Below are 25,647 nucleotides of genomic sequence, written 5' to 3'. Positions count from 1 at the left end.
TATCACTAAAAGCACGTACAACAAGTTTCAATTGAATATCTGAAGTAATGAAGAAGATATTGGACTTCATAAAAAATTCAACCAACGCGGACGCCGATACCGGGGCCTTCCTTATTCTTCGAAAAGTCGAGCTAAAATGAATGCAGTATATAAGAAGCTTTCACTGGTTGAAGAGGCAGATGGATATATATATCTGGCACGAGGGTAATTGTTTAGGCGTGCTATGACTGTCTATTTGTGATGTTGGATCAGGATAGAAACTTGGACGAGGCTGAGATCCTGGACCACTTCTGTTTGTTTGGTCAATCATTGGCTGGACAATACGTCTTCTTGCATTAATAAACCAATCCGTACCATCAACTAGTGATAGATTCTTTTTCTTGCATGCTTTATTCTTCAATTATTGGAAGAAATAAATTAAAACGAGTGTTTTTAAGCACTATTAAATTATAGTAGCGTATGAATTTACGCATTTACTCATAAATTTCAGCATGCATGTCACCCGGGATGTAAGACGAGATTTTTCCAGCACCGGCAAAAAACTCGGGAAAGTCCTGCCCGGCGTGCAAGAAAGTATTATCTTAGATTTAATTTTGCTTTTAACCATTCGGGTAGATTGTAACCAAACATGAGAAAGTCAAATTTTAAAATATGCCAAACCTTTTCAGTTAATGATTCGGGAATTGTTTTGTAATATTTCTCAACTAATTCGTCGGTATTTGAAATAGAATAATTATCATTTCTTCCAGGAAATGGTATATCTATGTTAAGCTTTTCAAATATGAAATCAACATCACTATACAGTGTTTCAAGTTTAGCTATGTAATCATACGTTATGTCGCATGGGTTACATAGTAAAAAGTATGGTACAAAATGCTCATTCAGGTACGAATTCATTTCAAAACTGTCAGTCCAATACGCCAAAAAGTCTTCAAACGTGAGAGACTTTGAACGGAAGTCTAATGTTTTCCAAAACGATCTTTTAAGCTGTGGATATTTCGAGTAGAATTTTGGAATTCTCTCATAAAACTTTCTCCGTTCTTCATCAAGAGGATGTTGCTGGAATTTATTCAGGTAGGCGGAAAGAAGTCTAACAAGCGGGTTTCTGACTACAATGAATTTCTTAAAATTCTGAATCATTTCCTCCACCTTATCGTTGTCAGTTTGTTTCAGATACTGGAATTGTTTGTCATATTTTTCGTATACATCCGCTCCATCTACACTGCCAACTTTTTCTTTTGGTACAACACCGTTCAAGCCAAGAATCACACGTCGAAAATTTGTATTTGCTATTTTAGGCAAATAACAGTATAGAAATTTCTTTTCTCTATTAGCAATTACGTGTACAAGGTACTCGTTTCGGAAAGACTTTGTGAACGCAGGATTAACCGATTTATTCTCATTCATTACGGAACACACGTTTTCAAGCAAATCTTTTCTGGCCTTCATCTGGTCTTCTTTGTTCTGAAGCGAAGAAACAAAGATTCGCTTGATTATGCAGTTAGAGTTTACGATATATAAACGTTAAGATATACAGAGATTACGATATACAGAGGTTACGATATACAGAGCAGTGAATGCAACAGTCCTTGTTTAATTAAAATGAGTTTAGTGTGGTGAAAATTTGATAAAAATAAGTACCTCAGTATTGCCTAAGGATGCATTGTTGTACAACTCAATCAGTCTCAGATTGTCTAACATCCCTCCGTTGCTATGGAAAACCATGTTGTCGTCATGGATACCTGGACTGTCCCCAAGAAAGTCGCTGCTTACAGACTTTTCTCTCACAAATATTCGTTTGGCTCTTGTCGTCTCTATTAAAACAGTAAAAATGACATTACAGAAAGCTCCAATATGCGTACATATGTATTTCCTAAAGAAACATGTCTTATCATATCTGATATATAAAGAGCTGCCTAATGAAAGCACGCTGGACTATTTGATGCTCTGAAACCCAATACTAGACTACATACACCTAATGACGCTAAAGACGTGTGGATAATTGAAAACATTTGTTCAAGTAGTTTCTGAAAAACATGTTTACATGTAAAATTTCAAAGACAAAAAGGGGTATAATTTTGACGAAATAAAAGCTAGCTTTATCATGCTCTTTGAGGTTATTTCATGATGCCGAAGACAGGCGAAGTATGTTTTACGAGAAACCTGCTTACACCTGCAAAACTTCTGTGACGCGGACGTCGACGCAAACCCTGACGTGAGCGCCGACATCGATGAAAGGGTGACAATTTGAAAATTTAAATAGTCGAGCTGAAAACTGAAAAGATGTCTAACAAATGTTAGGTGGATCTGAACTGCGTCCCTCTAAAATATGAGGCATACAATAGCCTAAATTAAACTGAAGAAGTCGAGAACTGGATAGCTGAGAGGCCAAATATTTTTACTAATATATAAGCTTTAATAATATATTCGGATATTCGATCTTCTCTGAAACCACCGCCCCTATTTAGCAGACAGCCATGGCCTCCTCCCTACAGACACGGATAAGTGTTTGTAACCCTTGACATGCAACAACGGAAAACTTTCGAATAATAGTTTGAGATAGTTGTAACGGTTGTTTATGCCGGAAAATATAAATCTTATACATGAAACACATCCATTTGAGTTTATTCCTTACCGGTCGTATTCAAACAAAACAATTGTTGCATGTTATGATAAAACGATTTTACCTTTTTCTTTTAAAAGAACTATTGTATATAAAAATATAGTGGTAAGATTACTTCCAATTGTATGACTTTGATCTTTATGATGATATCGGTGGTAATTCTTTGACAGCAAAATCAATTATCGAGTTTTCAGTTGCATGCACACTTTATTATAATTATCAGACCGATTCCAAAAATAAAATATCCAAAATGAAGAGTGAACTAGTACACTGTTTAGTACAATAACTTTATACTGTTTTGTTTTGCTAGTTCTGTGTCAAAACAAAAAGTAACCAAGTTCATTGATTGCAAGAAGTAAGACTCCCGACTAGACGTACGGTAAAACGTGCATAAATTCATATAGGATACAAGTTCGTACAAGTGACAAAAATACAGAGTATACATGCAATAAGAAAGCAGTCATCAACATTTCTTTGAAACGTGATATTTATAGGTTGTTAGATTTCTATCGAGAAATATGCACGAGTTCTGCAGCGGAAATATTGCGCGACTTTAGGAGTGCAATATCATTCCGCTAAAGAACTAGATACAAATCTAAAAATCTTTTTATTACATACACATACTGCACTTATAATTATGATATAAATGATATAAATGTGTCTTTTAGCCTGAGTAAAATTAAAAATATCGTCATTAAAGAACTCTTAAACGCGATGACATGCATGAAACTGACGTCAAAAATGATGTCAAGCACCTGATATGAAATTTAAACGTCAATATGGAAAAATATTGACGTTTCAGGTTCCACTGTAACTTAATGGAGTTTATAAATAAGTATGTAATAAACATGTTTCCACAGCTACTCCTTTAAATACACGCAATAAAACGTAATAAAAAGACATACCGTACATTTTGATGCCAACTGTAGCAATCAAAAGAACCAGACATATGATAGTTAAATAGTAGCGTCTATAGTCCAGTCTATGTATAAAAGATTTTGTATGCACAAAACATTTTGTAGACATTTTCTCCACGCTTTAAAATTTTACAATTATTTTTTTTTAAATCGCTATAAAAAATGAATATTACATATTATATAAAACAGTCAGCAATACTTCAGTATAACCTGGGGCTATTGGATGCGTTCAAATTAATTAAAATTTAATTGAAAGTTTTATCTTACAACACATTTTGTAATTAGTATAATAAGTGTTTTTGTCAGTACGATCTTAAAAGGCAATGCCCTAATACATTTTTACACTACTATATGCTTTCTCATATTTTTCTTTTGTCTTTTAGCTTCTCATAGACCGGTGTGGTGACGCACTTAAAATGGTTATATACATAGTATAACTTTGTACGTATGTTCTTGTATCTTAGATAAAGAACTATTAATTAAATATTACATAATTTATATGTAAAAACCAAGATCGAAAATAATGTAAAGATGATTAGATATGTAGAAATCGATATGAAAATATAATAGAAATGATCAATGAATATGTGAAAATCGATATACAATGTGAATGCAATGTAATTATTCATGCAAAATGGTGACTTTTTTCAGTTCATTATTTAAAAATTGCAATAAATCTACAGAGCGATATAGAATGGGAAGACTGAAATTTGTTTTATTTAAGAAATAATTTATAGCAAAACCATGTTTTTACACTATTTATACACGATGGGCTGTTATAAATCGGGCGTAATAAGTTCACGAGGGCGCAGCGTTGCCACCGAATGTTGCCGAATGTCGTCTTTTCGCCTTCCGGAATGACACAGTATTGCTTAAATTAGAAACATTTAATAGTTATGATATATTTTTAGTCACTAATGAAGAGTTACCAGGGGAAACCCAAACCCCAACCTTCAATCCCTCAGTGAGTCTGTCAGTGACATTTTTATGAAAATGTCGATGTAATATCGCGTTTTCATCATCGTACTATCGCGTTTTCACCATCGTATCATCGTACCACCGCGTTTTCATCATCGTACCATCGCGTTTTCACCATCGTGCCATCGCGTTTTCATCATCGTACCATCGCATTTTCACCATCGTGCCATCGCGTTATCACCATCGTACCATCGCATTTTCACCATCGTACCATCGCCTTCCGGTGGTCATGCGCAGTGGTACAGTATATGTGTCAGTAAAATACAGGCTTGATACAATGATGAAAACGCGATATTACATCGCGTTTTCACCATCGTACCATCGTTGTTTCATCATCGTGCCATCGCGTTTTCGTCATCGTACCATCGTGCATCGCGGTTTAGTATTCAATAAAAAGTCACGATTGTCCAAACGGAACACCGTTTATTTGTGTATCTCCTGTGCAGTTATGTATGTAGACCTCTTGAAGTAGTTGACAGCGCTATTATGGTATCCGCATTTAAAAAACGGCCTGGTCGTCTGGTCTCCATCCCGTCCACCTTGTCTCGGCGTTTTACGTCGCTTGCCCGGAGTGCCAGCATCTGGAAGTCCTCATCCCATCCTCGACAAGTCCGGTTGGTAGTCCAAAGAAGTTGCTCAGGTGTCGATTCAGGGGGTGTGGGGGGGGGGGGTGTCAACCAGATCCCGACACTCGTGCCCCGGTTCCTGGAGAGAGGTCTAACATCAATGATACGTCGGCGAGATGAAACACAGCCGATGAATTACTCCTTTTTTGGACCACCCTTCTTGGGTTTCTTCATGTGACGCTAACTAAGCCAGACGTTGACCTAGTTAGGGCGATGACCCTTTGAGCGCCATACGCACCCTCTCCACGACGTGCATGTACCGAGCTGGGAGAAGTATCACAACTACTACCACCTTTTATGTGCAATTAATTTACTAGTAATACAATCATGTCATTCCGGAAGACGAAACGACGACGTTTGGAGGGGCGACGTCCAGAGAGGCGACATTCGGCAGTGCGACGTTCGGCGGGGCGACGTTTGGTGGGGCGCCATAAAGACGTTTTCGGCGAGGCGATGTTTGGCCGTTTGCCACAACGACGTTTGTCATTGTGTCATTGCGGCAGAATGAAATGGCACAAATCAGCCACCATAGCCATCAACTAAATATTTTTTTAAAATATTTTTAACAATTAGATCTACATTGTACTTTCATTTTTATTTTTGGGAGCGGGTCTCTGTTTTAAGAAAAAAATAACACTGTAGTATTGTAACGAGCCTATGGAATGCCGGTGCGCCATGCTAATTTCAAAATGCTAAAATGTCGTTCGCTCGAAATAAGATGTCGTGCGCACGAGATACGATGTTCTGCGCACGAGATAAGATGCCGTGCGCACGAAATAAGATGTCTTGACCATGCGATAAGATGTCGTAACCAAGAGATAAGGTGTCGTGCGCTCGAGAAAAGATGTCATGTGTACGAGATAAGATGTCCTGCGCATGAGACAAGATGTCATGCGCCGAGCTAGAGATAAGCTGTTAGATTAAATGTCGTGCGCACGAGATAATTTAATCTTATAAGAAATAAATGCATGTCCTAAACATACCACCGTACAATCAACTATTACTGCATGACATTTAATAATGAAAGATAGCCATTGGATATATTTAAATACGTTTTCTTTTTTTCAATTTACAAACGTGGGTGGGGTAATTATGTCAAAGTGTAAAAATTAAAGAGATTTGTTAGTGACATTTATGCTTATATTATACTGATATCATCATTGTAACCTGCAAGACCTGAATTCCCTATAACATTAGATGGGATATTATATTTTATAAAGTATCCCCACTTTTTCCTATTTTACTTTATTCAGAAATGCTTAAACAGTGGGTGAAGAAAATGTCCTATAGAAAACAAGTACGGTGACATGTGCTTTTTCTAAAAAAAAAAACAAAACAAAAAAAACAACAATTAATGTTCTTCAAGCTCACAGAGTATGAAAAACTAAAATTAATTGTAGAAAAAATTTGATCATACATGCTTAACACAAACTTTCTATGTTTTATTACGATTGGGCTAAATTGTGACCTCCAGACTGTTGTGAACGACGGGCGACGACCGACGTAGACGGTAGACGGACACTGTGCTCAGATGAGCTAAAACAAAAACTCAAGAGTAACACCTAATGCCAGTTAAAATTCATATACAATTTCATGGCTGTTTTTCAAACGCTTTACACATACAGACGGACGGACCAACAGACAAAGTCACATCTATATCTCCCGGCATAAGCCAGACCTTACAACCGTTATAGTACAAAATGAAATTAAATATGTTGAGATGATCCCCTTGAAATATCTAAAATTCGCAACATGATAAAATATCAAGGGTTTTCTCAAATGCATTGTTTTATATTTACAGATCTAAATTTGTTGATGTAAACATTTATAGCTGTGGAAGATGCCTTCGTATGTCTGCAACGTGGAAGATATCATTTTTCATGTTTAAAACATTTTTTAAAAAATTATATGGTGACTGATTTCTGCCTATTCGCCGGCTGTGACCACAGGCACAAGTATCGGACCTGATCCATAAAGAAGACGTTTTTCAGTATATACTTGTGAATCACTCCGAACACCTGTTTGCCCTCCGTGACCTCAGTACATGTCTTTGAAGCGTACCGTTTCATTGTGGGCGGATTTTATCAATAAGCATGTTGAAAAACACCCGGTTAGGCCTAAACCAAAATTTTGTTTGTTTGCCGCTTAATTTGTTTTTATTTCTGTTTATTAAAATACGTTCCTATAATCCTATCCAATTTTCCTGTCATATATCATATGCTATCGAATTTATTATCGTAGTCGAGTGCCCTTTATCGGCAAAAGTTTTACGTGACCTCTGTTTTCTCAGTACAGTTTCTGAAATAAAAGATGTAATCAAATCGTGTCATCGGTTTATTTTACCGTGTCATGCACTAATGTATTAGTCGTCTCAGTCCATGTAATTGAGTTTGTTGGTTCCAGCTTTGATGGTGGAAGAAGAATCCCAGGTGCCCATACGTGCACTATGTCATCACAGGCAGGCACCTGGGTAGAACCACCGACCTTCCATTAGCCAGCTGGATGGATTCCTAACATGACAAATCATCTCTCTTAGTGAAGCTCGAACCTACATCGATGAGAGGCAAGTAGTATGAAGTCAGTGACCTTAGCCACTCGGCCACGGAGGTCCCGCGTGTTTAAGCTGGACACTCGCACTCGCATACTATAAAACTTGCGTGTATCATGTATAGAAATATATTTTCCGTCGGTTAAGCGAAGCGAATTAGGCGGGAAATATTTTCCCTGAATAGGTATAGATCCTTTGTTGTATCAGGCCAATCAAAATCTTATTTTGATGGTTGTTTTGTTGGTAGCCTTAGTAACGCTGGTAAGGCAAGTTATCGTGCCGATTGTTGTGATTTGTATGGTCATTCAGCTTTGGGCACCTATGCTTACAAACAGATTATTTTTTAAATCTAAATCACGGGAAATTATTTGTTACTTTATTTAAAAATGTTTATTTATATATGTAGACATGAGAAGTGAATGTTATGCATGTTCAATCATTGAATTGAGATTTATGAATTGAATGGTATTTGAAGTTGTTATATGATTCATGTCAGTATTTTCTTATATGTAAATGTAATGGATATGATATTATTGGAAGAAGAAACAATGTAAGCTAATCGTGCCCAAGTGCTCATTACATATTATACAATATATGAAGCATATTGTGTTCTTGTTTTTTTTTAGTACAAAGATCTGTGTATGTTTAAGGAAGAGCACTTTATCGAAAACATTTATCTATTGAAAGAATGCTATTAAATACAACAACTTCTTTTTTATCATTTCATTATATCCAGCAATATAATCAAAAACTAAATTTGAATTAATTTAAATCAGGTCTGTCATTTTGCTTTGTCTTGATTTGTTTGTTTGTGTTGGGTTTTAACGCCGTTTTTCAACAGTATTTCAGTCATGTAACGGCGGGCAGTTAACCTAACCAGTATTCCTGGATTCTGTACCAGTACAAACCTATTTTCCGCGAGTAACTGCAAACTTCACTACATGAATCAGAGGTGGAGGACGAATGATTTCGAACACAATGGCGTTTATCAAATCGTCACGGAGAACACACGCCCCGCCCGAGGATCGAACTCACGACCCCTAGATCCTGAAAAGACGACGTTAGTGGTCATGTTTGAAAATATAAGGTCCGATAAATAGATTCATTACTCCTGAAGATATACAGAAGCGGAATTAAGAAATAAACGTAACACACTGTTGGAAATATTACAAATTATATTGATCTAACTGTGAAAATTTGATAACTGTCTGTTAAAGTATATGGGGTGGCGCATTCTACCATAAACGAGGAAAACATAATATGCTTTTAAACATATATTTGCTATCAGTAATATGTCATTTGTTAAGACATTGGCAGAAAGGTATCAGTGTCTTATTTTTGCAAGTGTAAGATACGTAATGAAACATATTTTATCAGAACTGTGTTGGCTCAAAAATATATATGTGATTCATTGTCTGCAAATCACAGGTTTTCTTTAAGAAGAGTCTTAGATGTACATTAAAACTGTTGTGCACTGTAAATTGCACTTATTTTACAGTAGATTTGTCCAATCTCCAAAGCCAGTTTGCATCTCAGACTACTTTTTAATATGCTTAACATCATTAACATGTCATTAAGAATATCTTATTTTACGCTGTGCTGGGTAAATGATTGCAGAGATAAATATTGTAACATTTGTTTTTTTTCCGCATTCGAAATACTTGTGACATGAACAGCACACATTTTATTGTTAAAAATCGATTTATAATTTAATCAAAACACAAGTTAGACTGTTTTTAGACTCAGGGAATATTTCCAATGCTTTTTCAAACAGTTTTTTTGACTTATTATTCATAAAAAATCGTCAATATTAGAAATCGTGTATCTAAAATATATCCATTCTCATCCATCAGATGTTCGTCAAAATCCCGAGACGAACGTTCATCCGGGGAACCACGGTAGACCTCAGGTATGCGAGAATGAAATATATCACAAAGTGTTAATTTTCGCGAAATACCCGTGTAATACATGTTTTGCCAAGACATGAACCACACAATATCCTTATCCGAATCATAAATCATGACATACATTTTTATGTTAGATGCTTTTGACTGAAAATAATACTTTCAAAATTGTATTTTGTTGAAACAGTGCTATATACAATATCTACAACAAGGCAGTCTGAATGACAGCTAAATCCCCCGCCACTGCTATGGATAGTGAAAGGGTAAAACCTTTGATTTTAGCTGTGACCTTGACCTTGAACTGACATGGCTGACTCATGAATTCTGCACAACGTCTTGATGAGGTGATCATTTGACCAAAGTTTCATGAAAATCCTTCAAGGGGTTTAGGAGATACAGAGCTGAAACCTTTGACCTTCAGTTGTGACCTTGACCTTGAGTTGACATGGCTGACTCATGAGTTTTTGATGAGGTGATCATTTGACCCAAGTTTGATGAAAATCCTTCAAGGGGTTAAGGAGATACAGAGTGGACACCAAATGGAAGGCTCAAACCTTCGACCCTTAGTTGTGACCTTGACCTTGAGCTGGCATGGTTGACTCATAATTTCTGCACATCATTCTGATGAGGTAATCATTTGACCCAAGTTTTATAAAATTCCTTCAAGGGGTTTAGGAGATATAGAGCGGACACGAAATGGAAGGCTCAAACCTTTGACCTTCAGTTGTGACCTTGACCTTGAGCCGACATGGCTGACTCATACGTTCTGCACATCGCCTTGATGAGGTGATCATTTGACCCAAGTTTGATGAAAATCCTTCAAGGGGTTTAGGAGATATAGAGCGGACACAAAATGGAAGGCTCAAACCTTTGACCCTAAGTTGTGACCTTGACCTTGAGCCGGCATGACTGACTCATGGGTTCTGCACATCGTCTTGATGAGGTGATAATTTGACCCAAGTTTTATAAAATTCCTTCAAGGGGTTTAAGAGATATAGAGCGGACACAAAATGGAAGGCTCAAACCTTTGACCTTGAGTTGTGACCTTGACCTTGAGCCGGCATGGCTGACTCATGGGTTCTGCACATCGTCTTGATGAGGTGATCATTTGACCCAAGTTTTATAAAATTCCTTCAAGGGGTTTAGGAGATATAGAGCGGACACAAAATGGCAGGCTCAAACCTTTTACCTTGAGTTGTGACCTTGACCTTGAACCGACAAGGCTGACTCATGGGTTCTGCACATCGTCTTGATGAGGTGATCATTTGACCCAAGTTTCATGAAAATCCTTGAAGGGGTTTAGGAGATATGGACCGGACACGATTTTGTTACGGACGGAAGGACGGAAAGACGGAAGGACGGACGGAAGGACGGAAGGACGGACGCAGACCATTCCTATAATCCCTCCGCCACGGCGGGGGATTGATAACTCCATATTCGCTTGCTGTTATTAAGATCGACACATTTCTGAATGTATTGTATAACAGCTAATTTATACGTATTTTGGTATTTTGGCGGGAACGTTGCACGTGCCTTCGGTAGACTGCGTATTCATACATAATGTTATATGTTGACGTTATAGTTCCGTGTAAACAGAAATGTTGAACGGTTATCTTAAATAACAAACCAAGACATAAATTTAAACACACAACTAATTTTTGATTGGCCTATACGCTTGTCGTTGTAAAAGTAAACAATAGCTGGTGACTGTGACGTATATATTGCAGCAATATTGTGTTTTGATGTTGTTCAAAGTGAAACGCAGGAAAATGGTCAAACGGGAAAGATCTTCTTAACGGGTAGTATGACCAGACTGAGTCAAAAATGAAAAATATGTGGTGAAATATGATACCCCTTCAAAAGATACATATCACGGGGGAGGAACTGTTACACGAGACTCGGTTGTGGAGGATATCATGTTACAGATTTAGGATGCTACTGTTACAGTATTCCTGGATAACGTTACAGCATTCGGAGGATAAAAATCACTGTCGGTGTTTTGTTTGCCAAAAAATAGTAAATATTTATCTCTTTTTTGCAAAAGTAAAAATTGTTTCTCTAGATCAATGGTATGTACGTCTGCTGAGACATTGTTTAACACGTGAAACACAGTATATTGATGTCTATCAAGCATTTAATGACAAAATCCGAAATTTTGATAGAAAATTATCTAAAAGAAGTTGATTAAAATATGTTTCAACCATATTTTATGCTCATTTGCATCGATAAAGACCCTCTTTAGGCATGCAGTTATAATACGAGGTAGAAAAATCAATGTGGGTCTAATTTTTCGTGGTTTTATAGAATGTTACAGTTGTGGGGTGCCTCTTCTGGATGTGTTACAGATTTAGGATGATACTTTTTGGAATACATTTTGACAATATACAATACCAGGATAGCAAATAAAATTTAGATACAATGAATTATGCGGGATTTTTTGTAAGATGTAACAAATATATTATACCAAGTGCATTTTTTTCTAATTTCGAAATTCTAAATCTGATTCAACAGCTATATATAATAAAATGATATATAAACATTTTCAATGGAAAGCTAGTGTTCTATATCTAATGTATATGATACCATAATCACAAATTCGCATTGAATCGTCGTTTGCACTTTAATAAGCTGTTCTTTCATAAATAGTACCTGTTTATGCTACATGTATTAAGCTAGCAAACGATGTGCCCTAGCTTCAGAAGAGCTTGGCAATGCGTGTATTTATCAACGATTTCAATTACTAATAAGCTTAAAAGAAAATATCTTCTCGGAATCGGTAATGGAGAACTTATGAAATTAATTGGCTTTTCTCACGACAACTCGCACATGTGCAATAAAACTTCATTTCAAATAACAAAAGATTCTTTTTTGTTAAACATGTATACGTGTTTACTGTTGGAACAACCATCGAATCATAGTCTGCCGGCAGGCATGTAGCTGCCTACAAGCAGATATGCATCTGCGCAATGAAGATTTGGCATGCATGCACAATCAAATAGGCTAATCTGAAGCATTGAATCTGTTTGGTCACAGCTAGGAGCCTAAATCATTTAACAGAGGATTTTATACGCAGTTCATAATTAAAATGGATAATGTTTCAGGATTTTCATCTAAAAGTATATGCGTCTTTGTCTTTGTGTGTATGACGGTGGCAAGGGCTTTTCAGGACTGTGCGCCATTAGAAGGCATGTCTCAGGACTGTAGGCATTGCGTAAACGCGAGCACGAGCACATTAAATTCGGGTTGTTTAAAAATTAGGAGTTACCTTATAAACATAGTAACTCACTTCCTTTTTTAGATTTGAATGAAAGTAACTAATCTATGTGAATATAAATAAATACACACTTAAAACATTTTTCGATTTCGCTCCGCGATATCTTTGGTGATTTATTTAGAGGTTATGGAAAAACATTTAACAACCGGTGTATTTAGAGATTGTTCAAACGATCGGTCAATTTGCATGAAAAAGGGTGGGAGATTTGCTCTGCATAACTTGTATCATCAACTGTTCATCATATGTGATTCTTGACATATCACAACCGACATCTCCTCACGTTAGGTGGACTTTCCTGTGTTTTTAAATGTCGTTACAGCAACGCCACTCTAGTACATGTCTGACTGCCTCAAATGACAAAATAAATGTTGTTTAGTAGTATTTACATCTGAGGAAGGAAAAAGTATCATCCTAAATCTGTAACACATTCAAAAGCAGCACCCAACAACTGTAACATATCCGGCTAAACATTCTATAAAACCACGAAATATTAGATCAACAGTAATTTTTCTACCTCGTTTTATAAGTCCATGCCTGAAGAGGGTTTTAATCAATGCAAATTTGCATGAAATACGGTTGGAATATCTTTTAATCAATTTCTTTTAGATATTTTTCTATCAAAATTTCGAATTTTTTCATAAAACGCTTGATTGGCATCAATATACTGGGTTTCGCAGGTTAAGCCATGTCTCAACAGACGTGCATATCACTGATCTAGAAAAACAACTTTTATAGAGATAAATTTTTACCACATTTTTGGCAAACGAAATACCGACAGCTATTATTATCCTGCGAATGCTGTAACGTTATCCAAAAAAAAAAAAAAAAAAAAAAAAACAGATAGAACAACTGGCGGAAAAGCAAATGAAGAGCGTTTTACACGCACGTTTTTTGGAAAACTGCAGGGCGGAGAGTGTCATACCTAAAGGTCTACGCCTGAAGCTGAAAGTGAATGTGGGAAACGATAGATATAGTGCCGAGCTTCAAGAAACAATTAACAGCCTCTTGGTGAAGGTAAGCGGAGAAATTTGTGACAGGGTACGTGACTGTCAACAGCAGCGAGCTCAGGAGATTGGCAGGCAGATGGAAACTCTGAGAAGTGAGTTAAAAAATAAGATGAGCGATGATAAACTTTTTAACGTTGATGAAAAAATCCACCACCGGATAGAACAGAAAAAAGACGTTATCGTCAGTCAACATGAAAAGAAGCTGTCTCATTTGATTGACAATAGAAACAAAAATCGCACGTCTAATAACGATAAAGATGAGATTCGTGTTGAACTACAATCTAATAGCACATCAAAACGGAAACGCAATGGAAAGAAGACCGAAACAAAATCAACCAAAACCAACAAAAATACTTTCGGCAGAAGAACTAGCAACCAGATTTCGAAAGCTAACGATGAATCTACTCTTCAAATGTCAAAAAACATGAAAACCCCGGGCCCACAGAAAACCTACGCAGAGGCCGTGAAAACCGGGGCAACACTGCAGGAGGACGTGAAGACCGGGACAACACTGCAGGAGACAGTGCAGAACCTAGTGAAGGCAGTTACGAGTGTGGCAGCACTGCTGGAGGGAAGGGCCGACACGGCAGAAAACGACAAAGGCGCTTCATCCGGGCCCCGGACAAAAAATCCTGGAGAAAAACGAAACGGCGGTTACAGAAAATACGGAAAGGAAAGGGGACAGTATTAAACTTATCGAGTAAAAATCTTACAGACGATGACTACATACTTCTAGGTAAGGGGTTAAAATTTTGCCCGAAATCTAACTCGCATGATAAGCTTAAATTAGCAGAAAACATTTTTAAATTCAATCGCAGGCTTCGTCTAAAGGAATATTTTGCTTCAAAAATAATAAATGACAGCGAATGCGAGAGCGATGATAACAATGCAGATACAGATAATTATCATGGTCTTCCATTCTACAATAAGTCTCAGTCATCTTTTACTCCTCCAGCTGGTCGCGATATGTACTTAGACTTTTATATAACAGCTGTTACTGAAGAAATATTACAGAATTGTAACAAGAAAAGACGATATAGTAATATTTCAAAAACTGAATTAGATTCGCTCAGAAAATTATCTCAAGATGAATCGATTGTTATCAAGAAAGCTGACAAATCTAATACAGTTGTTATAATGAATACGGAGGATTACAAGAAAGAGATTCTGAGGCAACTTAGTGATGGTAAATAATATGAAAAACTTAAACAAGATCCTAAAGAGAATGTTCTTAAGAATATATCTACATGTATTGAAAGTATAGAAGAGACAAATAGTAATGTAACTAAGGAATTTGACATGTTTCCAGAGTCTGTTAGAACTCCGGTATTTTACGTGCTGCCGAAAATACACAAGACTCCCGACAGCAATCTACCGCTAAATTATCCCGGGCGACACATTGTGTCGGCATGCAGCTCGCCCACGGAGAACATTTCAAAATATCTTGATTATTTACTCAAACCGCACATGATAAACTTACCGTCTTATATTAAAGACACAACTGACTTTATTGAAAAGATTAAAAGTTTCAAATTCAAGAGTAAGGCTACTTATTTAGTGACACTAGATGTTTCTTCTCTATACATACTCTATACTCAAACATACCGCACAGCGACGGAATAGACGCATGTAAATATTTTTTGGACGAGCATTGCCATGGAAGATTGAAAAGTGACGATATCGCAAAACTCATTAAACTTGTTCTGCAAAATAATTATTTCAAATTTGATGAAGATTTTTATCTCCAAAAAATGGGTACTGCGATGGGCAGCTCAATGGCACCATCATACGCATCGTTATTTATGGGAAAATTTGAACAAGACTTCCTTAGAAATCGAGATCTACAACCGACACTTTGGCTGCGTTTCCTGGATGATATTTTTATGGTGTGGGATCATTCCTTGGAAGAACTAGAACTTTTCATCAGAGAGTTAAACAGTTTTCATCCTGACATAAAGTTTACGCATACTATTTCACAAGATTCGCTCTCGTTTCTAGATGTAAATATATCCAAGGGAGAGAATTTATGTGTCGAAACTAACATATATGTGAAAGAAACTAATAACCACCAGTACTTGGACTATACATCATGTCATCCCAAACAATGTAAGAACGGTATTCCGTATAGTCAAGCAAAACGCTATAGACGTATAATATCAGATGATGACAAGTTCAAACATTCATTATCACAGCTTCGTGAATTCTTCGTTGACAGAGGTTACCCACATGATGTGTTAGACCGTGCCTTCCAAAAAGTAGTCAATATATCTCAGCAAGATGCTTTACAGACTCAAGTTGGGGACAAAAATAGCGTAATTCCTTTTACTATTGTGTATGATCCAGCACTTCCACGTATTGGTAACACTATTAATAAATACTGGAGTATTTTGAACCTATCAAAAAGCTTTACAACTAAATCCGTTTATGAGAACTGTAAACCTGTTGTTGCCTATAGACGTCCGAAAAATTTACAAGACTATTTGATAAGTTCAGAGTTCAATAAGCAAAGTGATAAACTTTATCTCTCACAGAGATGTAATGGTAGCCGATGTTCGCATTGTACCAATATCGAAACAGGTTCAGAATTTACCAGTCAAATGACTGGTCAATCATACAGTTTACATCATAACGTAAACTGTAAAAGTAACTGTGTAATTTATTTGATTACTTGCAAAAAATGTGACAAACAGTATGTGGGACAAACTAAGCAACCTGTATCAAAACGCATGAACAGTCACCGATTTGATATTAATAGTTTTACTGACCCTACTTTTTCCTCAATGGTTGCATCACATTTCAATTTACGAGATCATTGCTTAAAGGACTTTTCTTTTATGCCTGTTGATGTTGTAAGAACTGACATTGATCGTCTCTGCAAAGAAACAGTGTGGATACATAAACTGAAAACGCTCTATCCAGATGGTTTAAATTCTAAAGTTTTATTTGATATTAATTGACCAATTAACTAATTGTATTGATCTACATATATAGATATGTAATGCCGAGTATATCGTTGTTTTTTCCTATTTCTGTTTTTTATATACATAAGTATAGGAAATTTTGTATAAACACTATCCGACAATTTACTCGGTATGTTTGTTAAATCCGTTTAAAGGAACGTTATTTTTAATTAATTTAACATTGTAAATAATGTAGATCTAAACTTTGTATACATTTTACCGCCTTTTTACGCGACGTTGTTTAACGACGTCACGTCCGTTGTTTTTATTGTTATTCTTCCCTGAGGAAGGCTTAACGCCGAAACGTTGGAAGTTAATAATTATCTATGAACAAACGCTACACGTGTTGTTGTTGATTTTTCTTATTTGTTAGTAACGTTATCCGGGAATACTGTAACATAAGCATCCTAAATCTGTAACATGATATCCTCCACAACAGAGTCTCGTGTAACAGTTCCTCCCCGTGCATATGTCTACTGAAGGCCAGAATCTCTAGATTCGAGCCTGCGAGCAATGGGTTCACTTCCCGGGCCTTTGTGAAATAAATTCTCCAGACAATTAAACAAACTACCTATCACTACTTCACGTGTACATTTAGCTACAAAATGAGACAAACCTCAAGTCTCTAGCCCTTCCCGTTCATGAAATATATATCAGGAAACTATTGCCTTTCTGCTGAAATTCCCTGGTAGATAAAAATGCGGCACAACGAATCACAGGTGCCCGTCCAGTCTTGGTGCCCATATGGGTGCCGCCCCCGCAAAAAAAAAAAAAAAAAAAATTAAAAACACTGTTTTAAGCTTAAAACGAAAAAAAAATTTTTTTGAAATTTTTTCCCCCCTATATATACTCTTATATGGAACAAAATCACGGACTAAAATATGTTTTACAGCCTAGCACGGGTCAAATTCACTAAAAGGTACTTAAAAATATAACTAAATACATAAACTATAGCCACTCACAATCGTCAGTAGCATCTCAAACACGCGATATTGGCGATTCAAATTTCTTCACGGTCTTTCAATTGAATGCTACGCCATTGAACGGAATTCCTTCGGTATTTTTAAACGCAATTTCTGATTGGCCAATAGCGACACACCTCCAACAGAACCGAAACGTTTCGCACAAAATTACTTGGATATTATCATATCGGTTTCAGTGGCGGTTATTGCAATTGAACAAAGAAGTAATAAATTATTTTTTATAGCTCTTTGAATTGAAAGACCGACGGAAAAATAAAAAAAAATGAGTAAATCTCGCGAATATCAGATGCTACTGACGTTGGTGAGTGGCCATAATTTATATATTTAGTAATACTTGTTATTAATGGCAAGTGAATTTGACCCGTGTTAGGCTGAAACACATATTTTAGTCCGTGATTTCGTACTGTTTCGTTGTGCCACATTTCTATCTACCTGGAACTTGCAGCAGAAAGTCACTCGTTTTCTGGTAGATATTTCATGAAGAGAGAGGGCTAGAGAGTTAGTGTCGGTCTCATTTTGTAGCTAAATGTACATGTGAAATAGTGATAGATAGTTTGTTTAATTGCCTCGAGAATTTATTTCACAACGGACCGGGAAGTGAACCCATTGCTCGCAGGCTCGATTCTCGAGATTCTGGCCTTCAGTAGACATATGTATCTTTTGAAGGGAGCTCATATTTTACTTTATATTTGTTAATTTTCGACACATTTAGGATGAAAACAAAGATTATTATCAATGATAATTCCTAAGTGATTTGTGTTTTCATTATATTTTGTCGCTATGCATTTTTTTCCTTTCCATAGCGCAAATTGTCTTGAGAGTTTAACTATGTATGGAAAACACCATTCTATACAATGTCATGTGGTATTCTGAATAAATTATTCTATTCAGGGTGAATTACTGGCATAGCATCAAGCTGTAAGTGAATATCACATTCCCAGGGAAGTTGACCTATTCCTTAAAATATATCTGGGTGTCTTGAAAGCACTTCTTCTCGAGTCAACGGCATATCCAGATTGTCAACCTAAAGCTTGAGTAATATCAAGGACATACAGGTTTTCAAACCTACGAGTGGGCTAGAGTTTGTACTTACAACATAAAATTCTTCATGTCCGATAGTATTCTCAAGTTTGACCACGACAGTGGCTTTGCCCTCAACTTAAATGCATGACCCATCATAAGCAGTAAGAATTTTCCCTGTGGGTTGGATAGGACCATACATACCTAAGGTATCCCATGCTGACCTTGGGATAATGTTGACTTTGGAGCCTGTATCAACTTCAAGCTTAAATCGAATACTTTTGCTTCTGGGCCTACGGTTAATGTAGCAAAAGCTTGCTTTTGGGTTTGGTTATAATTTATATAAGTAATTGTGTCAACAATAAGGGTACTCTAAAGATCTGGAAGACAAGTAAACCACTTACTTCTTTGATATCATTCCTCCTTGCTTTAGATCTATTTGTCACAGTGTTTAATGACTTTCGCCGGTCAGTGTTACATGAAACTTTCGCTTGCTGTTTCGAAACTGCACCTTTGGCTGATGGGGCTCTGTGATGGTACAGCGATGGATTTGCCTTCTGCGATGTTCCTTTTGACCTGTATTTTACTGAATCAACGATTTTACCAAATCAACGTCCTGTTTATTTTGTATTACTGTACATGGCATCTGACTTAGCTGTATTGTTCTTGCAATGTCCAAGATTTTTTTGCAAAGTTAAGTCCGATCCTTAGTTGATAAGTTTCTCTCTAAGTTTTTGTGATTTTATTCCAAATACGATTTGATCCCACATGAGTTCATCTCTCATGTCAACGTGGTAACCACAGTTCCTGAGTAGAAGTTTGAGGTCGGTTATATATTGTTCAAATGTTTCTCCATCTTGTTGGGTTCTTGAACGTAACCTATACCTGGCATTGATGATGTTTGACTTTGGCTCGCAGTACTCAAACTTCTGTTAATGCGTTTCTAGGGATTTTTGTCATCTTCAGATAAAGTCCATGTGGAATATATTTGTCGGGCATGGTCTCCTGCCCATAGCATCAAGTAATTGCACTTTTCAGCTTCCTCTTTGGCTTTAAGTGGACCACTGAACATAAACTGAGCATGTGTTTTAAATGCCGTAAAAGCACTTGGTAGGTCCTTTGCGCCCCAGTTCATTTTGGGAGTGTGACTGTTAATGTTAGAATCCATCTTGTTCAATGGTAATTTTTAACAGACAATCCGTCGCACAAAATGAACAAATTCTTTATTCCACTAATTTTATATAATAATACCTTTTCTTATAATGCGGGCATGTTAGTTTGATAGTTCTGACACCACGTTATGTTTTCTCGTCTGTGTGTCAAGAAATACTCAAGTATCATTTCATTTTATACAACTTTATTGAACGAGTCCTAACGGAACACGCATACTTATTTAGCATACAGTAACAATAATCGTGTGACATAAACTATAAGTCGAGTGCTGGAGTAGTGCCCCTTAAACTTTAAAGCTACCTACCCATTTACATTTTTTTGAAAGCGGTTATTTATCCGTAGGCGTCGGGAAAGTTTAGATTCGTCATCCTAGTAACGGACTACCTATACTTGAAGTAGTCTCTTCCAGTCTAAAATTTTATTATTTTTTTGAAAAAATGGATATATGGCATTGTGCTGTGTAGAGTTCGTCCATGACTGCGCTAAAATGTACACTCCTCCTGGTTGTAGGGTTGTTTTGTTATTTTATTAAATGCATAAAACCGAACGAAGGGTTTTTAGCTAAACAATTAATATATAATTAAAGTAAAATGGTGGGACTAGGTACCTGTTTCCACCCATTGCATATCAAGGTATCGCTATATAAAATAATCCAAATCTGTTTCAGACAGGTAGATCTATTGAAAAGTTAGCTAAAACTGTTTAGGTTATGAATGTAAATTTATACTTTATTACTTTTTAAGTACATCTAAATAAAAAAAGCCCAAAATTATAAAATAGTAAAACATTTTTTTTTTCGTTCAAATCTGTAAAGCTGGGCTAACAAAATCGATCACGGTTATCTAGGTTCTATTATCTGTATTTTCCTACTTTCGTTTTAGTTTCAATAGTACATAAAAAGAAAACGAAATGGCATCAACTATTGCTACTAGTTCTAGTGAGGACTGTGAGTGCGCTATATGTAGCGAGACTTTGAAAAAGCCTAAGCTTCTGTCGTGTTCTCATAAATTCTGTGAGCTGTGTATCAGTACTTGGATTGCAAAATCAAGAACAAGGTCAGGCGTTGAATGCCCATTATGCCGAAAAATTACATCACCGCCGAAAACTGGTTCAGAACCAGCCTTTTGGGCAGGAATGTTACCCGATTTCATAACTGAAACAGAAAAAGAAATTATTTTATGTCAGCCTTGCAAGTCTACACAAGAAACAAAGGAGGCAAAGTTTTACTGTTTGGACTGCAAAGAGTACCTGTGTGTTTTCTGTCACGTAACACATACAAAGTTGAAAGTATCAAACTTGCACAAGACTGTCGCAGTTGATGTCACTGAAGACGGAAAAATGTCTACTTACCTAGAATACAACAAGCTACTTATGTGTGAAACGCACCCTGATAAAGAAATAGAATTCTTTTGTGAAGATGACGACGCCATTTTCTGTCCAACTTGTGCATTCCTGCACCACAGATCTTGTGACAATGTCCTTGAGATAAAGAGCAATTTTGCGGACATCGAAAATGTTAAACCTCTTCCTGCGTTGTCAAAGGACCTGCAAAAATTGACCATGCATGTAAAAGAAGATGTTGCGATACTAAGACGGTACGATAAAAAACTTGAAAATGATGAGCAAACACTGACTACCGTGTTAAAAGAAACAAAGAACATTGTTCTAAAAGGCTTTGAGAAAGTTCATGAGCAAATCCGAAGGCAAATGAAAGAAAAAAATCGACATAATAAACTCGCTAATGATGAAAGAATGAACGAATGTGAAGAAATAATCGCGTACCTGGACAAAAGTGATAAAACAACAAGGGATACGATGGGAATGGCTATAGATAGACCGGAATACGTAATCATATCGAGACAGCTAGAAGAAAGGTACACTAAAATTAATGATCAAATCCAGGCTTTACTTTCACGTCAAAAAACGTTTAGCTGTTACAACTTTGAATTCGATCAGGATTTTCTTAAGTCACTCAGTCAAATCAAGACATTTGGGACTTTTACGGAAGAAAAATGTGATTTTCTTTTACCAGGCATGGAAAAATCTATACCACTCAAAGATAGGCACTTTGAACTAGCCAAAGAAACTGTGGTAGGCAGACAAAAACCATACTTTCCATCTGCATGCTACATAGTTGATGACAAGGACGACAGGATTGTACTGGCTGATCAAAACAACAAGCGTCTGGTCATTTTTCTTCCAAGAAATGGAAACGAGGACAAGATAAAGTTAGGCTCGAAACCGTATATGGTTGTGAGTACACAGAAAAGCATCTATGTGTCTTTTCCACATGAGAAGAAAATACGAAAATACGACACAAGGGCTGCATTTAAACAGACTTCAGAAATTCGTACAAAACATCAGTGCTATGCTATAGACTGCCTTTCAAAATGCGATGATGCAAAGATTGTGGCATCTTTGTATGATGGGGAAACCTGGAACCTAGTCACCTATGGAAGCGGCGGGCACGAGTTAAGTTGTATGACTGAAGACTGCAAAGGCGACGCATTTAAAACATTGTGGCATTTCAAGGTTTTTCAAGGTATTGTTTATCATTCGTGCCAAGAAGACAATCATGTGATTGCTTTCGAACTTGCGACAGCAGAGCACATATTTACCTACACAAACCGAAAACTCAAGTGTCCTGGTGGTATAGATATAGATTTTGAAGAAAACGTATACATATGTGGAATTTCCTCTGCCAATATCCATATGATCACACGTCAAGGACAGCAAATAAGAATTGTTGAACTGTCTGAATTGAAGATCAAAATGGTTCCAACAACTATTGCCTTAAGTGACAACAGTGAGGATCTTGTTATTCTTGGCAATGCAAACAATCCTGGACCATTTTTATACCAGCTGAAGTAAGTGGGTGTTTTTTTTTGTTACAGACAGCAGAAAAGCTGGTGAATGTTTAGCAATGTGATTTCTGAAAGGACCCACCTCTGGTCAAAATTTTTAGGTTTTGGAATGCAACAGTCGTATGGAAATGCGTTTATTATATTATGGGTATCTTTTCTATCTATTTGCCTTGGTCTTCTACTTTTGTAATGGTACTTGTGTTGGTTGATGTATATTAGGTGTTGATAAAAAATTTAGCATTTTTTATATCTCTTGGAATACCAAACCAAAATAGGACTATGCATCCAGTCACATAAATAAATTTTACAGTTCCATAACACTGAATCATTAACAAGGCAGACATGCCTTCAATTTTAAAGGTTTTCTACGAAATACAACTAAGTTTTTAAGTGATAGGAAATAATAAACTTGACCACCTTAAACGTACCTAAAAATATCAATGACAATTTGTCTCTCTTCCTCTATATTTCAACAAAATTCGCTTAAAACTAGAGTTGTCACAGGAGTGACGAATTATACCCCCACAATATGGCCTTGTCACAGAACTAAGCCAATGTCAAAGTTGAACTTGCTTGACCTTTGACCTACTGACCTCAAAATCAATAGAGGGTCATCTGCTGGTCATGATCAACCTCCCTATAAAGTTTCATGATCCTCGCCCAAGCATTCTCAAGTTATTGTCCAGAAAAGGTTTAAATGACCTTTAACCTTTGGAACCCAAAATAATTATGGGTCATCTGCTGGTCATGACCCACCTCCCTATTAAATTTCGTGTGAAGCTGTTGTCCGAAAACCGTTTAAGTGTTCCAGGTCACTGTGACCTTGACCTGTGACCTGCAGACCTCAAAATCATTAGGGGTCATCTGCTGGTCATAACCAACCTCGCTATCAATTTTCATGGGGGCCTCCGTGGCCGAGTGGTTAGAGTCGTTGACTTCAAACCATTTGCCCCTCATCGATGTGGGTTCGAAACCTCATTTGGGGCCGTAGAATTCTTCACGTGGGGAAGCCATCCAGCTGGCTTACGGAAGGTCGGTGGTTCTACCCAGGTGCCGCTCGTGATGAAATTGTGCACGGAGGGGCACCTGGGGTCTTCCTCCACCTTTAAAAAGCGGGGAAAGTCGCATATGCCCTTTAAAATTGTGTCGGTGCGACGTTAAACCCAACAAAATAAATAAATAAATAAACAATTTTCATGATCCTGGCCCAAACGTTCTCAAGTTATCATCCGGAAACCGTTTAACTGTTTCGTGTTATTGTTGCCCTTGACTTTGGGACTACTAACCTCAAGGCGAACATGACCTGTATTTAATCATGTTACACCTGCGTATAAAAATTTAAGATCCTGACCAAGCGTTCTCAAGTTTTCACTTGAAAACCTTTTTTACTGTTCGAGTCACTGTGACCTTGACCTTTGACCTAAAAAACCTCAAAGTCGAACTTGACCTGATTTCATGATGTTACATCTGTGTACCAAAAATTATGACCCTAGGCCTAAGTGTTTTTAAGTTATCATCCGGAAACCATTTAACTTTTCCCGAGTCACAGTGACCTTGACCTTTGACCTACAGACCCCAAAGTCAAACTTGACCTGTATTTCATGATGTTACACCTGTGTACCAAAATATATGATCATAGGCCCAAGCGTTCTCAAGTTATCATCCGGAAACCGTTTAACTGTTCAGTGTCACTCTGACCTTGACCTTTGACCTTAAATTCGAACTGGACCTGTATTTTCTAATGTTACACCTGTGTACCAAAAATTATTTAAATCAGTCAAGCCTTTCAGGAGTTATCATCTGGAAACCACAAAAACCAATGGACCTACCAACCGCCAAGATCACTCCTATATACCACCCCACCTTTTGTGGGGGTATAATGAAACTTTATTCTATTAACCAATGATTTACAGTTACAGAAAGTTCTTTTAATGCAATACAGACATTCTTTAGTATAAATAAATGTTAAGTGTTAGTTAAAAAGAAATGGTAATCACCTTTCTTTAGCAAACCAGCCAAAACATAGAAGGTGGAAGGCTGTTAAAATGTCCATATGAACTGCATGGTTTTCTGTTAAATCTTTCTGCCATGAGATAAGCGAAATGTATGATTTTTGCACTTGGTTTGTTGTTGTTGTCATTGAAAATGTAGCCTAAGTTACCATCACTTTGCATGTATGGCCAAGCATGTGCATCACTGCACAAAGGTCAATATAAGTAACCTTTATATATCCTTGGTAATTTTGGTTAGTCATTATATCTCTTTGGTTATCTGAGCCATTGCCCAAGACATCTTTCAGACTTCAAAAATAGTAATTAACTTCTACATATACCATTGTAAACCAAAGGTACTCCCCATATATCTTTTGAAACCTGAAGTGTGAAAATCTTGAGGGATTTTTGTCAGCAGGCAATATGTAAAAATAAAGCCTGATTCTTCAACAAAATACTTCTTAATAAAAGGGAGGAATAATTAATAAGTTCTGTTGTTGTGTGTGTTCTTTTTCACACAACTCTATACCCAGAAACAAACTAAAAGAATATTTTATACTGTATTTACATTAAAACAAACGTAAAGTTTTATGGCCCTTTAATGTTGTATAACCTTCTTTATTAGTTGCATTTTGTCATATAGTAGATTGAAAAGGAATGTAGCTTGAAAGGGTAATTGGACTGCAATACATTGTATAAGGTCATAATTCAATCCATGTGCCTGTATTTTCTTTGTGAATTTGAACCATTGAAGATAAAATAATCAATTAAAAACAGAA

The 25,647-nt window shown here is 36.7% G+C and overlaps 3 protein-coding genes across 4 annotated transcripts; 2 read left to right on the top strand and 1 right to left on the bottom strand.

Annotated features, from left to right (window-relative positions):
• Nucleotides 1–427: 427 nt before the first annotated feature.
• On the bottom strand, nt 428–20,588 carry LOC123525561 (carbohydrate sulfotransferase 14-like). 2 transcript variants are annotated; one of them, XM_045304698.2, is made up of 3 exons: nt 19,245–20,588; nt 1,642–1,814; nt 428–1,464 (listed from the first exon to the last, which is right to left on the bottom strand). In XM_045304698.2, the coding sequence occupies exons 2-3, from the start codon at nt 1,723–1,725 to the stop codon at nt 577–579; spliced, it is 972 nt and encodes a 323-aa protein (XP_045160633.1). In that variant the 5' UTR covers nt 1,726–1,814; nt 19,245–20,588; the 3' UTR covers nt 428–576. The 2 variants fall into 2 exon arrangements, with proteins under 2 accessions (XP_045160633.1, XP_045160643.1); XM_045304708.2 differs by lacking the exon at nt 19,245–20,588 and adding an exon at nt 17,800–17,929.
• LOC128550777 (uncharacterized) lies at nt 15,629–18,729 on the top strand. The gene is made up of 2 exons (XM_053530547.1): nt 15,629–16,507; nt 18,712–18,729. The coding sequence occupies exons 1-2, from the start codon at nt 15,629–15,631 to the stop codon at nt 18,727–18,729; spliced, it is 897 nt and encodes a 298-aa protein (XP_053386522.1).
• A 334-nt stretch (nt 20,589–20,922) lies between the features above and the next one.
• On the top strand, nt 20,923–23,834 carry LOC123525551 (uncharacterized). Its single transcript, XM_053521358.1, has one exon. It carries the CDS (start codon nt 20,923–20,925, stop codon nt 22,882–22,884), a length of 1,962 nt encoding a protein of 653 aa, XP_053377333.1. The 3' UTR covers nt 22,885–23,834.
• Nucleotides 23,835–25,647: the final 1,813 nt, after the last annotated feature.

The sequence above is a fragment of the Mercenaria mercenaria genome, chromosome 1, assembly GCF_021730395.1.
Source record: "Mercenaria mercenaria strain notata chromosome 1, MADL_Memer_1, whole genome shotgun sequence".
Lineage (NCBI taxonomy): Eukaryota > Metazoa > Mollusca > Bivalvia > Venerida > Veneridae > Mercenaria > Mercenaria mercenaria.
This window is presented reverse-complemented; position numbering and strand designations above follow the sequence as displayed.

Coding starts and splice junctions, on each gene's coding strand:
- LOC123525561 (XM_045304698.2), bottom strand. CDS start 1,725: ATGGTTTTCCATAGCAACGGAGGGATGTTAGACAATCTGAGACTGATT. Junction 1,465..1,641: donor CATCCTTAGGCAATACTGAG/GTACTTATTTTT, acceptor TCTTCGCTTCAG/AACAAAGAAGACCAGATGAA.
- LOC128550777 (XM_053530547.1), top strand. CDS start 15,629: ATGGGTACTGCGATGGGCAGCTCAATGGCACCATCATACGCATCGTTA.
- LOC123525551 (XM_053521358.1), top strand. CDS start 20,923: ATGGCATCAACTATTGCTACTAGTTCTAGTGAGGACTGTGAGTGCGCT.